At 41.7% G+C, this 17,060-nt stretch overlaps 1 protein-coding gene across 2 annotated transcripts in view; it reads right to left on the bottom strand.

Annotated features, from left to right (window-relative positions):
• Positions 1–11,385: 11,385 nt before the first annotated feature.
• The window catches only part of LYPD6B (LY6/PLAUR domain containing 6B), a 45,303-nt gene continuing 39,628 nt past the window's right edge, over positions 11,386–17,060 (bottom strand). For both annotated transcript variants that reach the window (XM_072931753.1, XM_072931754.1), the window contains one exon: positions 11,386–15,454. In XM_072931753.1, the coding sequence (XP_072787854.1) occupies positions 15,281–15,454 (174 nt within the window). In that variant the 3' untranslated portion in view covers positions 11,386–15,280. The remainder of the gene's footprint in view (positions 15,455–17,060) is intronic.

Below are 17,060 nucleotides of genomic sequence, written 5' to 3'. Positions count from 1 at the left end.
TGTGCTGGATGGAAAATGCTCCACAGAAGGAGCACTCCTGGATCAGCAGCAGCTGGAAAAAGCATGGAATAAAAAATAAAAATAATTAAAAAAAAATATATATGTATATAATTAACGGTGTAAAAAGGGGTTAATTTGTTCCCCACAATTTTTTTTTTAATTTTTTTTTTTTTTTGCCAAAGAAGGGAGACAAATGACAGGAATGAAAGAGACCCTGTTTGTCTCTGATTATCTGCCAGGACTTTAATTCCTAGAGTAGAAACTAAGAAGGAACTTAAGAAGAGGTGGGGTTGGAGCTTTTGTGGAATTTCTGGTGGAAAATTGGGAATGAAATCAAAGTCTCTGTATTCCAGCCACTCTTCCTCTTGGATTAACAGAAAAATGTAAACACCAGAGAGCTCCTAAGGAGTTTTGGACAATTTAGGAGGATTTCTTGCTGTTTTTCCTCTTTCCACCTGGAATTGAAGTTCTCCAGCAATAAAATTCAATTTGTTTCAACCACAGCTGTGGATGTTCCACCCTGGCAGAGTCCAAGGCCAGGCTGGACAGAGCTTGGAGCAGCCTGGGATGTGGAAGGTGTTTCTGCCCATGCAGGGGTAGAATGGGATCAGCTTTAACTTCCCTTCCACCCCAAAGCACTCCGGGATTCTGTGAAAATAAAATCAAACAAACAAAAGAAAGGGGGAAATCCACTGGGAAATCCTTTGCACCTCTTTAGAGTTAAGAAGTGAATGGTCCAAACTGACATCTGTGTTCTTCCTACATTCCCAAAACACACTACAAGCCTCCCTTGCTGATGATGTCAGCTGGCTCTGAAAGCCTGCAGCAGATTTATTATTTCCTTTGGAAAAAAAATGCACTTTGTTCTTCCTACGAGATCATTCCCATCAGCTCCAGCGTGCCAAAAGAAGCTGCTTTGGGAAGAAGCCAAGAAGATGGAGACAATGTGGGGGACCCTCAGCACAGACTATTTGTGGGCTAGGGGAGAAAATCTTGGTGCAATTTTGGATGTCTGCATTTGCTGTGAGTTAATGAGGAAGTTCCAGAGGTCTCACTAAGAGACATCACTCCAAGATCCCATCTTTGTTTCCTTCATTTTTCCTTTAAGCTGCTCCCAAGCTGGCTGAAAAGGAATCTTTGTGAGAGCAGATGAGATAAACTTTGGGAATTTGAAGGCAAAGATGGCCTGGAGAAATTTGATGCAGTTATTTCACCCTTGTGCTGAGAGCTGACTGTGGCAGAGCTCTGAAAGCCCAGCTGTGTTTCCTTCCTGCTGCTCCAGCATCTTTTTGGGATGAGCAGAGAGTTCCTGGGATACAAATTCGATGATGCACGAGTGGTTGTGTCCCCATCCCTGCAGGGATTTCAAAGCCACGTGGATGTGGCACTTGGGGACGGGTCAGTGGTGGCCCAATGACCTCAGAGGGCTTTTCCAGCCTGGAATGTTCTGTGGTTGAAGTGCTGCCAGCCAGGCTGAGTTACCTGCCAGGACCTTCCCCAGCAGGTTTGATCCCAGATCCTTTGGCCATTCCCTTTTCCTGGCTCACTCCTGGCATCCGGGACGTGCCCAACGTGCTCCTTGTTCCTGGTGCTGTCCCCTGCATGTCCCTTTGGCTCCTGGCACTGCCACCAAACCAGGCTGGAGGACAAAGCTGGCACTTCCACTTCAGAGTTCAGCTGAGCCCTCGCTCTGGAAGCGGTTCTGAACACAATTCCAGACTGGTTTGGCTTCAAAGGGATGTTAAAGCTCATCCCATTCCATCCCCCTGCCAGGGGACACCTCCCACTGTCCCAGGCTGCTCCAAGCCCTGTCCAGCCTGGCCTGGGACACTTCCAGGGATCCAGGACAGCCACAGCTTCTCTGGGAATTCCATCCCACCCAGAAATTCCTTCCCAACATCCCATCCCTCCCTGCCCTCTGTCAGTGGGAGCCATTCCCTGTGTCCTGTCCCTCCATCTCTTTTATATCTATAATATCACATAACATATAAACTATATTTATAACAACAACCTCACTTTTTCCCCCCAAATTAATAGCAATTTCCAGGGAATTTCAAATGGGAATTGTGGCATTACAGCTGTTCCAAGGCAGGCAATATTTGGAAGGATTTCTATCGAAGGACAAACAAAATTTCTCCTCTCTCTTCCCTCCCCAGAACGCTCTCGTGTCCCAGGCATGGAGCCGAGCTGTCTGCTCCTCACAGAAACCAGAGGAGCTGGAAAATTGCATCAGGGCAGAGATAAATCCCTCACCTGGGAGAAGCTGGGATCCACAGGAGAGGCAGGAATGTGAGATCAGATCTCCCACAAACGCTCCCCGATAGTAACTGGGCAACACACAACGCTCCCAACCTGCACAATCCACTGAAATCCAGCCCTTGCCCTGCAGAGGATTTGCAAAAGAGCTGCTTTCCCAATTTCTTTTTTTTTTTTTTCCCTCTTGGAATGCACAGATATCTTAAAAAAATTCTAAACGTGCTTTCGTGGTTCATCCTGCAAAATTAAAAATTCAGATTTAATTATTTTTTTTCAAATCTTCACTAGGAATCTCAAATGGTGACTATGATTTATTGCTTCCTTGGAAGTGGAAACCTGTGGGAGTCAAACTCCTTTTCACACTTTTTCCTGCTGATAGTGTTTTTTTTGGCACATTTTCAAGCTCATTAGCTGCCACTTGAATGATTCTGTTCCTAAAATAGCACAGTGGAAACTCATTTTCTCCGGACTATTTTCATCCCAGAAAAAAAATTTTCATCACCAAGATGACTTCGTTGCGTGAACAACAGAAAGGCTGAAAAAATAATTTCCTGCTCAAGGATCATGAATGCAGAGGCAAACAGCAGCAGGAAGGGGAGAGCCAAGGATTTTAATCAGGAATGGGAATGAGATGAAGTTCCCCAGGTTGGGACAGTGGGAGGTGTCACTGCCATGGCAGTGGGATGAGTTTAAGGTCCTTTCCAACCCAACCCAACCCAACCCAACCCATCCCAACCCAACCCAATCCAACCCAACCCAACCCAACCCATCCCATGTTCCCAACATGGTTTTGGATTGGGGTTCAATCCAACCCCACAGGAACAGATTCCTTGGAAAGGGAGACAAGCTCTGGTGATCCTGATCTTCCCCAATTCCCCCAGCCTCACATTCCTCCTTTTTCCTGCTTTTCCCTGTGTTTCTCCTCCCTGTCCTGCTCCCCAGAGCCTTCTGCCCCACATCACCCCACACCACTGATTTAGGGCAGGAAAGAGAGAGAGAAAAAAAGGGGCTTAACCAGCAGAGAGGAAAAACATCAGAGGGAGGGAGAAGAAAGAGCAGAGCTCAAACCTCACAACATCAGAGAGAGGCCCAAGGGTGGGAGCTGCTCAACCCACAGACATTTCATTAACTCTGGTGAAATCTGATTAAACGGACCAAAAATCCCTAATAAAACCCAGAAAAGAGGCACAAAATAACAATAAGACTTGCAGTTTGGAGAAACAAATGGAATTTAAAAAAAATAATAATTCTGTTTTAATTCATTATTTTACCTGGCATGAATCAGAGGGCAAGCTCCTTCAAGGCTGGAAGGTTGGAAGGTTCCTTAAAGGTTGTCCCCTTTAAAGGGACAATAAATTCAGCCCGAGCACAGCGGATTCATGGAATGGGTTGGGTTGGAAAGGACCTTGAAGCTCATCCCATCCCCCCTTCCATGGCAGGGACACCTTCCACCATCTCAGCTTCCCCCAACCCGGCCTTGGACACTCCAAAAACTCCTCAACCCAGACATTTGGAGCAACTTGACAAGGATCAGCAGTCCCAGCGCTTTTCCAGGGATGCAGGACACTCCAAGCAGTGTTTGGGAGTTCTAACTTGTTTTCCCAACACATTAGTGAATAATTTATCTTGTTAATCTGAAAGGCTGGGAAGAGATCGCTGCCTTAAAGATTGATGGCAGAAACTGGAGAGGGGGAAGGGGAGCATGAAACAAAATGCCTTCGAGAGCAATTTGCTCATGCAGAATGATTTATGGGTGATATTATTTTAGTGGGGGGATTTATGGAAGAGTTCGTGCAAGATTTAGGGAGTTAATCCTATTTTCCTGGACCTCAAGTGGAGGAGCATTTTAAGAGAGGGAGAGGTTGTCCCCAGGGAGAGGGAAGGCAGAGGCAGTAAAATATAAATACTCAGTGAATTTTTAAAAGGCCATTTCTATTAGACTGGTTGTCATGACACACATACTTATATAAATTCTGTCCTCACTGTACTGAACTTTGATATTGTGAAGGAGAACCTGCAAGTAAAAAAATATTCACATACCATTACGAGCTCATGACTACCTTCAAGTACAGACAAAAAACTAAATTAAGGAGAATTTTCTTCCCCTCTCTTTGTTTACAGTTTAATCCTATCATTTCTTCTTGAGACAGAAGTACTGGCTCTATTTACATTTTAAAAACCACTCATCCACAGTGAAATCAGGAGTTTTGGCTCTGACATCCCGAAGAATCAGATCCCAAATGGGAAGGGGTGGAGGGAAAAGCTGCTTGGAAGCACAAAAAACACCAATATTATTGGCCCAGCATATTATTAAATACTTCTTATATATTTAATGTAATACATTTACATTATATATAATATATTGATGTGTCTGATTCTATAAAATATATTTAATGTGTCTGATTTTCACTTAGGAAATTGGTTAAACAGCCAGCAGTGGGTCTGGCTTCCCTGGAATGAAAAAAAAAATGCTATTTTCCCCCCAAAAAACCCTTTTCCTCCATAATTATGGAGCAGAGCCCAGCCTTTATTTCCCCTTTCATCATTTTCAGCCTCTTCAAACTCATTTTCAGTCCCTGAACCCAGCATGAATAACACCATTGTTGCCCCCTATCAGTGCCCAACGCTTGGGTTACACCACTTTGGGAAATCAGCAGGTTTGGGGGGGCTTTAAAGGCATTCCAGCATATAAATAAACAGGTAAATTAAATATTATATGTTATTTATATTTCTATTTTAAATACTTATTTAAATATTTCTATTTAAATATTTATTTATTTATAAGCTTTTATATTATTATGGAATAACATACTATAAATAAAATAATATATAAAATATAAAAGATATATCAAGTGTAATATAAATAATATTAAAAATATAAAAATATAATATAAATAAAATTATAGAACTTATAACTAATATATATATATATAACTAATATATATATGTAACTATATATATATATAACTAATCAGAACTAAAAATACACATTTTGAGTGGCTAAAAATATCTAATTAAAAATAATAATAAAAATAATTAAAATAATTTAAAAATAATAAAAATTAAAATAATAAAAATAATAATAAAAATAATTAAAAATACCTTGGATTGTGACTGAAAAAATAAAAAAAAATCCAAAAAATTCAAATTCACCCCCTTCTTGGTAGTTTTTAGGGGATTTTTGGGTGAAACTGGTGTTGTTGCACGGAGGCTGGGGACAGAGAGAGGCAGGAGGGCAGAGCCAGCCAAGCTTTTCACGTGAGACAAATTGCTGCGGGTTTATTTGGCAGGAATTTCGTGTTCCTGCTGGCTGTCCCCTTTGAACCCAGGCAGGATCAGTCATCAGCTTAAACCACTCCAAAATCTGCTCTCAGTGCACCTCTGGCAGCTTCAGCAATAAAAACCATTTGGATTAATAGAAATAATGATGATTTTTTTTCTCTCTGGGGCAACATTTCTGGTTTTCCTCCTGATTTACAGACCACGGAAATGTGGATTTGGTATTTTTGGGGGTTTTTTAAGGATTCTGCAAAATATAAACTGCAGCAACATCAAAATTCAACCCTGTTTGTTATTGAAAGTGAGGATAATTTCAGTCATTCCCTCCCTTTTCTAGTTCAAAAAGGACATTTTAGTCCTTTAATGCCCCAGAATTTAAATTTTTAATGCCAGGGGTTACACAAAACTGGCTGGGATGACAAACATGTCCAGCTTAGCCCCTGGTTTAATTATCTTAACATTTTTAATATTATTATTTATTTTGTATTTATTTCTAGATTATTTTTATACTGCATTTATATATTTTTAGCTATTTCATACCTATTATGGTTACTTATGTTCTTAGATCTAAAAGACATCTATTTATCTCCTTGTTTAAATATGATCTATATTATTAACATTTTAACATTATTCTTTATGAACATTTTTAACACTGTTAACACTTGTAACATAAAATCACATTTATTAATTGTTAATTAAACCAGGCTGATTGCCTTCTAATATATCTCTTCTAACACACAAATATTACTTTAGAGAGAGCAAATATAGAGGTAATTACATAGTGCAACTGCAGGAGAAGAATTAGAATTACTCAAACATTCAAACCACTCATTTTAGGGTTTTTTCCCCACAAAATCTTTATGAAGAGAAGCTTTTCCAGAGGTTCAATTACTGCTTAATCCTTGAGAGTATCAGGGATTTAAAAAGCTGGATCTGGACATCAGGGCAAGATAAGTTTTGATGTTGTTAACTCTGGTGAAATCTGGTTAAATGGACCAAAAATCCCTAATAAAACCCCAGAAAAGAGGCACAAAATAATGATAAGACTTGCAGTTTGGAGAAATAAATGGGATTTAAAAAAAATATTCTATTTTAATTAATTATTTTACCTGCAGAGGCACTTCCTGGTGAAAAACCAAAGCTAGCCATGATAATAAAACAAAAATAGCTTTTTTCCCCCCCTCCAAAGTGGTTTTCCTTACAACCCTCCCAGTTTATTTTGTAAAGTTTCGGGTTTTTTGGCAGATGGATCCTTTTGCTTCACTTTGTGAGGGAAAAGGAAACCTGAGAGTTTTTAGCCTGAGGCCTCACATTAATTCTTCCCTTCTTGAGAGATGTTGGCCTCCAGCTTTTGGGCAGGGAAAAAAGCAGGATAAAGGCCATGTGTCCTTGTTGCATGTATGGCTTGGGGTTTGGGAAACAGAACCCAAAAATAGCCAAAAAAGAACCAAAAAAGGGCCAAAAAACCCCAAAAAAACAGCCAAAAAAGAGACAAAAAAGAGCTAAAAAAGAGCAAAAGTGGGCCAAAAAAGAATGAAAAAAGAGCCAAAAAAGAACCCAAAATAAGCCAAAAAAGATCCCAAGTAGAGCCAAAAAAGAACCAAAAAAGAGCCAAAAAAGAACAAAAAAAAAGAGCCAAAAGAGAGCCAAAAAAGAGCCAAAAAAGAGCCAAAAAAAGAGCCAAAAAAGAACCAAAAAAGAGCCAAAAAGAGCCTGAAAAGGGCGTAAAAAAAGCCTGAAAAGGGCGTAAAAAGAGCCTGAAAACAGCCTGAAAGAAGTTTAAAAAGAACCTAAAAAAAGCCAAAAAAGAGCCTGAAAAGGCCCTGAAAATGGCATAAAAGGAGCCTAGAAAAAGCCTGAAAAGAGCTCAAAAAGGGCCTAAAAAGAGCACGGAAATGGTCTGGAAAGAGCCCAAAAAGGGCCTGAAAAGAGCCTGAAAAGGGCCTTTAAAAGGGCCTAAAAGAGGCCCAAAGAAAACATAAAAAGAGCCTGAAAAGTCATTGAAAAGGACCTGAAAAGATCTTAAAATAAACCTGAAAATGGTCTTAAAAGGGAGTGAAAAGAGCCTGAAAAGGGCCTGAAAATGGCATAAAAAGAACCAGAAAATGGTCTAAAAAGGGAGTGAAAAGGGCCTGAAAAGGGCTTGAAAACAGCCCGAAAAGAACCCAAAAAGTGCCCAAAAAGAGCCCAAAAAGAGCCTGCAAGGATTTCTGTTGGGTTTCAAAGGTGCCTTCAGCCCCATCACAACAACAGCAACAAAAACAAAAACAAAAAACAAAAAACCAAAACCAAAACCAAAACCAAAAACAAAACAAAAACAAAAAGATAAAAATTTGGAATAATCAATCAAGACATGGGAATGAGGCGCAGAAACGAAGGGAATGAAGACAAGGAGAGCTCTGGAACCTCCATCGTGAGGGGGATGGACCCAAAGATTCCTGGAATGGTGTTTAGGCTCCATTTCAGCAGCACTCTGGATGTTTATGGAAGCTTTTCCTTATTTTTATCCCTCAGATTTTTCTGTTATCCAAATCACTGATACCCTTCTCCAATCAGTTACTCCCCACCCTTTTGGTTCGTTTTTTTTTTTCCTAACAGTAAAATAACAACAAAAAAAAAATTAAAAATTAAAAACCCACTGAAATCCAGCCACTTTTATTATCTCCAAAATCATCTGGACTGAGGGCAGAGAGATTTGCAGGGCTGATGGCAGCCAGGGCTGGGGGTCAGGGGGGAGCTCCGAAATTCCTGGCCCCAGGACAGCAAATTCCAGAGGAGCTGCAGGGAGCTGAGGGGAATGACAGCTGGGGAAGGGCTGCTGACAGACGGGAGCGCTCCTGCTGCCGGCAGGAATTCCCCTGGAAAAAGGTTTTTGGGAATTAAAGCGACTCCGGGAGCAGCAGCAGCTGCACTCTCTGCTCCGCTGAGTGTCAGCGGAACGGGGATGTGGAAACCTGGATCCCAAACTGGGATGTGGAAACCCAGATCCCAAACTGGGATGTGCAAACCCAGATCCCAAACTGGGATGTGCAAAGATCCCAAACTGGGATGTGCAAACCCAAATCCCAAACCCAGATCCCAAACTGGGATGTGCAAACCCAAATCCCAAACCCAGATCCCAAACTGGGATGTGCAAACTTGGATCCCAAACTGGGATGTGGAAACCCGGATCCCAAACTGGGATGTGCAAACATAGATCCCAAACCCAGATCCCAAACTGGGATGTGCAAAGACAGATCCCAAAACCAGATCCCAAACTGGGATGTGCAAACCCAGATCCCAAACTGGGATGTGCAAACCCAGATCCCAAACTGGGATGACCAAACCCAGATCCCAAACCCAGATCCCAAACTGGGATGTGCAAACCCAAATCCCAAACCCAGATCCCAAACCCAGATACCAAACTGGGATGTGCAAACTTGGATCCCAAACTGGGATGTGCAAACACAGATCCCAAACCCAGATCCCAAACTGGGATATGCAAACCCGGATCCCAAACTGGGATGTGCAAAGACAGATCCCAAACCCAGATCCCAAACTGGGACGTGCAAACTTGGATCCCAAACTGGGATGTGCAAACCCGGATCCCAAACTGGGATGTGCAAAACCAAATCCCAAACTGGGATGTGCAAACCCAGATCCCAAATTGGGATGACCAAACCCAGATCCCAAACTGGGATGTGCAAACTTGGATCCCAAACTGGGATGTGGAAACCCACATCCCAAACTGGGATGTGCAAACCCAGATCCCAAACTGGGATGTGCAAAGACAGATCCCAAACTGGGATGTGCAAACACAGATCCCAAACTGGGATGTGCAAACCCAAATCCCAAACCCAGATCCCAAACTGGGATGTGGAAACTTGGATCCCTAACTGGGATGACCAAACACAGATCCCAAACTGGGATGTGGAAACCCCGATCCCAAACTGGGATGTGCAAACCCAGATCCCAAACTGGGATGTGCAAACCTGGATCCCAAACTGGGATGTGCAAACCCAGATCCCAAACTCGGATGTGCAAACTTGGATCCCAAACTGGGATCTGGAAACCTGGATCCCAAACTGGGATGTGCAAACCCAGATCCCAAACCCAGATCCCGAACTGGGATGTGCAAACCCAAATCCCAAACCCAGATCCCAAACTGGGATGTGAAAACCCCGATCCCAAACTGGGATGTGCAAACTTGGATCCCAAAATGGGATGTGCAAACCCAAATCCCAAAATGGGATGTGCAAACTCCGATCCCAAACTGGGATGACCAAACCCAGACCCCAAACTGGGATGATCAAACCCGGATCCCAAACTGGGATGACCAAACCCAGATCCCAAACTGGGATGTGCAAACCCGGATCCCAAACTGGGATGTGCAAACACAGATCCCAAACTGGGATGACCAAACCCAGATCCCTTGCTCCTCCTCTCCTAATTCCTGCACATTCCCAATCCCCCTTTTTCAGCAGGATTTTCCACATTTATTTTAGATTCTTTTTTCCACATTTATTTTAGATCCTTTTTCTTAGGTCTAACCTGAGCCTAACCAATCTTCCTGCTTCTTTCCATAAAAAAAAAAAAATGTCACACAAAAAACCCACAAAAGACTAAAAAAACCTTGCCAGGAACTCTCCCAAAAAATCAAACAAATCCTAATTAAAATAATAATTAAAGAAAAAAAATCATCCTCCTCCTACATAGGTTAATATTCTTATTATAATTCACTAGAATTAATCTAATAATTATTATTAAATTAATAATACTTATTATCGCTACACTATATCATTAATATATCAATATATTTATATCAATTATATTAAATAAATTATTACGATTGTTATTATTGTTATTGTTATTATTATAGTTTCTCCAGAGGTTTTGTGTTTTCCATGTTTTTTGATTTCCAGAATATTTATGGATATTGGATGTCCCCACTGCTCTTCATTGTCCTGTTAAATCAGAAAATGAGGTTAAAACCAACCCAAAAAGGAAGAAAAAAGGAAAGGAAACAAAGAAAAAAGAAGCAAAAACTAAAATTTATAAAAGAGGTTAAAAAAGGAGAAGAAAGAAAAACGATAAAAAATGTTTCAAAGCCACTGAAAAATAAAAGTAAAAAACTGAGATACAAAAAAAAAAAAAAATTTGAAAATACTCTCCAAAACTTTAAAAATGACAAAAAGTAAAAAAAAAAAATTAAATTATCAAAGATAAATATAAATTATAAAACCTCCAAATTATTACACAGTCCATAAAAAATTAAATACATATATAAAAAAACCTAAAAAAATACTAAGATAAATATCCCCACAGTTTAAATATCCCCACTATATTTAAAAATAAAAATCCCCAACAACCTACAATGAAACTGGGACAAATTGCCCCAAATGAACTTTGTGAGGTGACCTTTAAACCCTTAAATAATTTCCCCTTTAAATATTCAAAAATAATTCTGAATATTCAATATATTTTTTTATTTCTGTTTTCCCACTCTCTCCCCAACCTGCAGCTGCTTTTTCTGCCTCTCCTTGATGCCAAAAGCAGATTAAATTAGATTTCATTTTATTTTCATTAAAATACTATAAAACTACAATTATTTTAGCAATAATTCCAGCAATCAGAACTTAAGAAATGCAAATAAAATTAAATTTTCTTCAAGTTTTTTAAATATCTCTGGGCACAAAGGGTCTGTAACAGGATCCTAAAGAAGGCAGGGTAAATAATCCCAAAAATAATCCTGGAATACAGCAAAGAAAAGGAAATTTAAATTATGCTGAAGTCAGAGCATTGAATTTAAATTTAATTTAAATTAAGATTTTACCATGCAATATTTGTCACGAGAAACGTTCTCCACCAGAAAATATTTGAATATTTTTTATTAAAAGTGCCATTTCTGGAGAAAACTCAAAGCAGTTACACAGCAATAAGAAAACATCCAAACACTGGATAATGAAGAATTATCAGCATTTAAGTTTTAAAAATAAACCTTCTACAGGCTGTCCAGTGCAATGTAAATAAAAATCATATTACACACAGATATATATCATAAAAAATACATTTAACTGCACAAACAGATGGATTTGCCATTATATATGAATTATTTTCAGGTTCAAAAAGTTATGGATTTACAGAAAAATTATTCCCAAAGTTATGGAGTGAATTTAGGCAAATAAAAGTTGAATATATTTAAATTACAACATCTGTGAACCTAAAGTGAGATAAAGACATCACTCAAAATTGGTTTTATCAATTAAAAGTTGAATATATTTAAATTACAACATCTGCAATTTAAATTGCAACATCTGAACCCAAACTGAGACAAGGACATAACTGAAAATTGGTTTTATCAAATCCAATAATATTTTTTTTTTAAGTTTTTCAGACAGAGATCTGATAATCCTGATACCTGAAAATATTTAATATTAAAATTCTGCCATAAATTAAGATCAGATTTCTGTACAGTCATTAATCCTGCCAAAAATATGGTGAATTTTCATACTCTTTTCTCAGCATGTTTTTTCCCCCAAAATCAGTATTTAACATCAAATCCAAGCAGGGTTTTCCATTAAAAAAAAAAGATGAAGCAAAGGGAAAAACTGAAATTCCCTCTTAAATTCAGTATTTCTTCTACCAAGTGCCTCTTTGTGCATTGCATTAACAACATTTGCATATTCAATTCTCCATTAAAATAATCCCAAAATTTGCCATAACAAAGGGATTGGTGCATCCAAATGATTACAACTCATCCGTAATATTCTCCACCCTTGGAATTCTAAAATTCTGATTTTAAAACATAAAATCCAAGATCAAATCCTTTCTCATGCCCAGGCTGCATCCTTGAACCTTCAGTTGATTTATTGGGGTTCACCCCAAACAATTCTTTCCCAGAAGCAGAAATATTTTATGAGGTTTAAAACTTTCATTTCAGAATTTCTTCACTTTTCAGTGAGGAGAAAAACAAAAAAAAATCATTCATCCAAGGAAAAAAACAGAGATTTTTCCCTCCTGAAATGTCATTTTTTTGTTGTTGCAGCAGATTTTTAGGGTCCCAAAAGCTCTGGAATGGCATTTCCACTATTAAAAAAAAACCCTCAGAACTAAGATTATTGTGAGTGACAGCAACTCATACAAGACCATGTTGAGATTGGAAGAATTATTCCCAAAAATTGAATTTAGGAGCAATTTGCGCTGGAAAAATTCAATGACCCAAAATGTGGGAGCCAACTTCCACTTGGAGGAATTCCTTGTGGAGCAGAGAGAACTCTGGAATGGTTTTTCCACCAGAAAAAAAAAATGCTTTCATCTGGAAAAGTCCTTGATGGAGCAGAAGGATGAAGGTAATTATGGGAGCAGCAGAGAATCCTGGAATGGTTAAAGATAAGCCTTGCTAGAATTAATTAAAATAAATGAGTAGGCCTTGATGAAGTTAGGAGTTAGTAGTCAACTAATAATTGATTGCTCGTCAGCACAATGTTTAGTTAGCTGGGTTTATAATGAAGAATATAGAAAATAACAAATAGCTTTTAGGAACATAAGACAATTGTGGGGCTCCTCTGTTCTGAAACCAACTGAAGACAAGGAATGGGAGTTCTACCAAGAGTTCATTTGTCATATTGGCATTGAAAAGGTAGAAAGGCCAGAACGAGGAAGACTTCATTGACTTCCTCATTTTGGAACCCCTCCCCATGGAAGGGACACAGACCCATTTCAAGGAACAAATTGATTTGATTTGCTGAATTGATTTTGAAATGATCAGCATACGAAGCAAGGAATGGGATGTACCAAAATGATGAATATGTATTTGTATTTTGGGTATTCAATACTTGTATGGATAAAAAGACTCTATAATCACCTGGAATTTGCGGTGTGGATTTGGGAGATCCCACACGCTGCCTGGCGTAGAATAAACATTCACTTTCTAACTTTAAACTGTTTGAGAGTTTTTGTCCATCACAGTTGGATATCGGTACTACATCAATATCTGTATTTTTTTTAATAAATCAGGTTCACCTTGAGTGCAGCCCTGGCTGGGCTCTGGTGCTGCCCAAGGTGGATCCATGGAGGAGATAAATTTAATAAATCCTTTAATAAATCCCTGCTTTATTCTGTGACTCTGTCCAGACTCTGCTCTGGGGCAGCTTCTCAAGGCTTGTTCCAAGCCCCATCCAACCTGGCCTTGGACACTTCCAGCGATCCAGGGGCAGCCACAGCTTCTCTGAGAATTCCAGCACAGCCCCTTCCCACCTTTCCAGCCAGGAATTCCATCCCAATATCCCACTCAATTCTCCCCTTTCCCAGTGGGAGCCATTCCCTGGCTCCTGTCCCTCCATCCCTTGTCCCCTGTCCCTCTCCAGCTCTCCTGGAGGCCCTCGAGGCCCTGGAATGTGCTGGAAGCACTCCCTGGATCCTTCCCTTTTCCAGGGGAACATTCCCAGGGCTCTGAGCTCTGCCTGGATCCTTCCCTTCTCCAGGGGAACATTCCCAGCTCTCCCAGCCCAGCTCCAGAGCAGAATTCCAGCCCTGTTAGATGGCACAGAATCCAGATATGGAAAAGGAGAATCCAGATCTTGAGAAATGAGAGAGATCCATGAGAATCCAGATCTTGGAAAACCTTGACTCAGATATCAAGAACCTTTTCCATCCAAATTTTGTAGCTGCACAATCACCCATCCAGAAGCCACAGACTGAATTCAGACACCTTTCTGCATCCTAAGAATATTGTGGAGGAAATTTTGGAATGTCAACAAGTCTGGAGATATTTCAGAATCTTTTTAACAACTGAATATAATTAATCACACAAACCAGCAAATAATTAAGGTAATATCCATGTAAAAGAAGCCAAATTTGTAGCTACTCAAATTTTTCAGGGAACAGCTCCCAATCTCTTTTTTGAGTCAGTTTAAGTGATCCATCCTTCCTGAAAACATCCATCAAGACAGTAATATGCCTGGGAAAAACCTGTGCAAATCAAGAGGGAACACAGCAGAGCTCCCTCCTCCAAGTGTCCATTTGGAATTTTTAAGATAATGAAGCTGCTTGGCAGTCGCTGCAATTTCAAAGTCATGATATCCCAATATCACAAAAATAATATTTTTGTGATATTCTGAGGGGACACTAAATTGCAAGGAAATAATCCCTTTGCTTTGCAAGATCAGGAATTCTCCTCTGGGTGCTCCAACAGGATTTTTTTTGAATTCTACATTTCCCACAGCTTTAAACAGGAGGAGGATGAGACATTTTACAGAAAGAAAGTAATTAATTTTGTATTATAGCCAGGAAAAATGAGAGCTCCGATCAAGCAGAAAAAAAAACAACCTCATACTTGCTCTCTATGAAAACCAGAGGTGTTCTCTGTGAAATCAAGATAATCTCAAACACACCTCGATAAGAAACTCTGAGCTGTTTATGCACATCAAAGATTTAAATCCAGTTCCCACCTTTCCACATCATCCACCCAAAGCTCCTTTTGACTGTGATTGTCACGGTTCCGTCCCAAAACATAAAAAAATGTGCATTTTCCTCAGGAAACAGGGAACCAAAACTCGAGTCCACCCCACTGCCCCACCAGCGGGGGGTTTTTGTGGGGTTTATTTTCAATACTGACGGGAAGGATTCCCACCAAAACACCCAAGGAGCTCAGGATGTCCTTTCCTTAAATTTGCTGGGATGAGGGAACATCAGCGACTTCTCCTTGGAGATCCCGGAGGTTCCTGGCGCGGGGAGTGTCCCAGCAGCTCTGTCTGGGGGTGCTGTGTCAGGACAGCGCCATTGTCACCAGTGTCACCAGTGCCACCAGTGCCGCCAGGCTGGGCCGTGTGCGGCTGCCCGCGGCCGTCCTGCGCGCCGGCAGCACCGCGAACACCGCGTTGGTGGCGTTGGTGGGGATCTCCACGTTGCAGATCATGCCTTCGCAGCAGGAAACACACTCCTGCCGCGAGAAAAGGGTCGTTAGCTCAGGGTAGTTAATTCAGGGTAATTAATTGATTTAGGCGGGTTAATTCAGGGTGGTTTTGAGAGAGAAATGCGCATTTAGTAGGGCAGAGCAGGAGTAGAGTATGAGCAGAGTAGGAGTAGAGCAGGAGCAGGACATGAGCAGAACACGAGTAGGGCAGAGCAGAGCAGGAGTAGAGCAGGAGTAGGGCAGGAGCAGGGCAGGAGCAGGAGTAGAGTATGAGCAGAGATGGAGTAGAGCAGGAGCAGGGCAGGAGCAGGGCAGGAGCAGGACAGGAGCAGGACAGGAGCAGGACAGGAGCAGGAGTAGAGTATGAGCAGAGTAGGAGTAGAGCAGGAGCAGGGCAGGAGCAGGGCAGGAGCAGGGCAGAGCAGGAGTAGAGTATGAGCAGAGCAAGAGTAGAGCAGGAGCAGGACATGAGCAGAACACGAGCAGAACACAAGCAGGGCAGAGCAGAGAAGGAGTAGAGTATGAGCAGAGTAGGAGTAGAGCAGGAGCAGGACATGAGCAGAACACAAGCAGGGCAGAGCAGAGCAGGAGTAAAGTATGAGTAGAGGAGGAGTAGGGCAGGAGCAGGACATGAGCAGAACATGAGCAGGGCAGAGCAGAGCAGGAGTAGAGTATGAGCAGAGACGGAGTAGAGCAGGAATAGGGCAGGAGCAGGGCAGGAGGAGAGCAGAGCAGGAGTAGAGTATGAGCAGAGATGGAGTAGGGCAGGAGCAGGGCAGGAGCAGGGCAGAAGGAGAGCAGAGCAGGAGTAGAGTATGAGTAGAGCAGGAGAAGAGCAGGAGCAGGACACGAGCAGAACACAAGCAGAACACAAGCAGAACACGAGCAGGTCAGAACAGAGCAGGAGTAGAGCAGGAGCAGGGCAGAGCAGAGCAGGAGGAGACCAGGAGTAGGGCAGAGCAGAGCAGGAATAGAATATGAATAGAGCAGAACATGAGCAGAACACGAGCAAAACACAAGCAGCTCAGAACAGAGCAGGAGTAGAGCAGAAGCAGGGTATGAGTAGAGCAGGAGCAGAGAAGGAGCAGAACTAGAGCAGAGCATGAGAAGAACTGGAGCAGAACAGGACCAGAGCAGGAGCAGAGCTAGAGCAGAGCAGGAGCAGAGCAGGAGCAGCTCAGGAGCAGGAGCAGAGCAGGAGCAGAGTATGAGTAGAGCAGGAGCAGCTCAGGAGTGGGAGCAGAACTGGAGCAGAGCAGAAGCAGAGCAGGAGCAGCTCAGGAGCAGCTCAGGAGCGGGAGCAAAGTATGAGTAGAGCAGGAGCAGCACAGGAGCAGCTCAGGAGCGGGAGCAAAGTATGAGTAGAGCAGGAGCAGCTCAGGAGCGGGAGCAGAGCAGGAGCAAAGTATGAGTAGAGCAGGAGCAGCTCAGGAGCAGGAGCAGAGCAGGAGCAGCTCAGGATCAGGAGCAGAACTGGAGCAGAGTATGAGCAGAGCAGGAGCAGAGCAGGAGCACAGCAGGAGCAGCTCAGGATCAGGAGCAGAACTGGAGCAGAGTATGAGCAGAGCAGGAGCAGAGCAGGAGCAGCTCAGGAGCAGGAGCAGAGCAGGAGCAGAGTATGAGTAGAGCAGGA

The sequence above is a fragment of the Taeniopygia guttata genome, chromosome 7, assembly GCF_048771995.1.
Source record: "Taeniopygia guttata chromosome 7, bTaeGut7.mat, whole genome shotgun sequence".
NCBI classification, from domain to species: Eukaryota; Metazoa; Chordata; class Aves; order Passeriformes; family Estrildidae; genus Taeniopygia; species Taeniopygia guttata.
The sequence above is the reverse complement of the archived record's forward strand: the minus strand, read 5'-3'. Positions and strand labels throughout refer to the sequence as shown.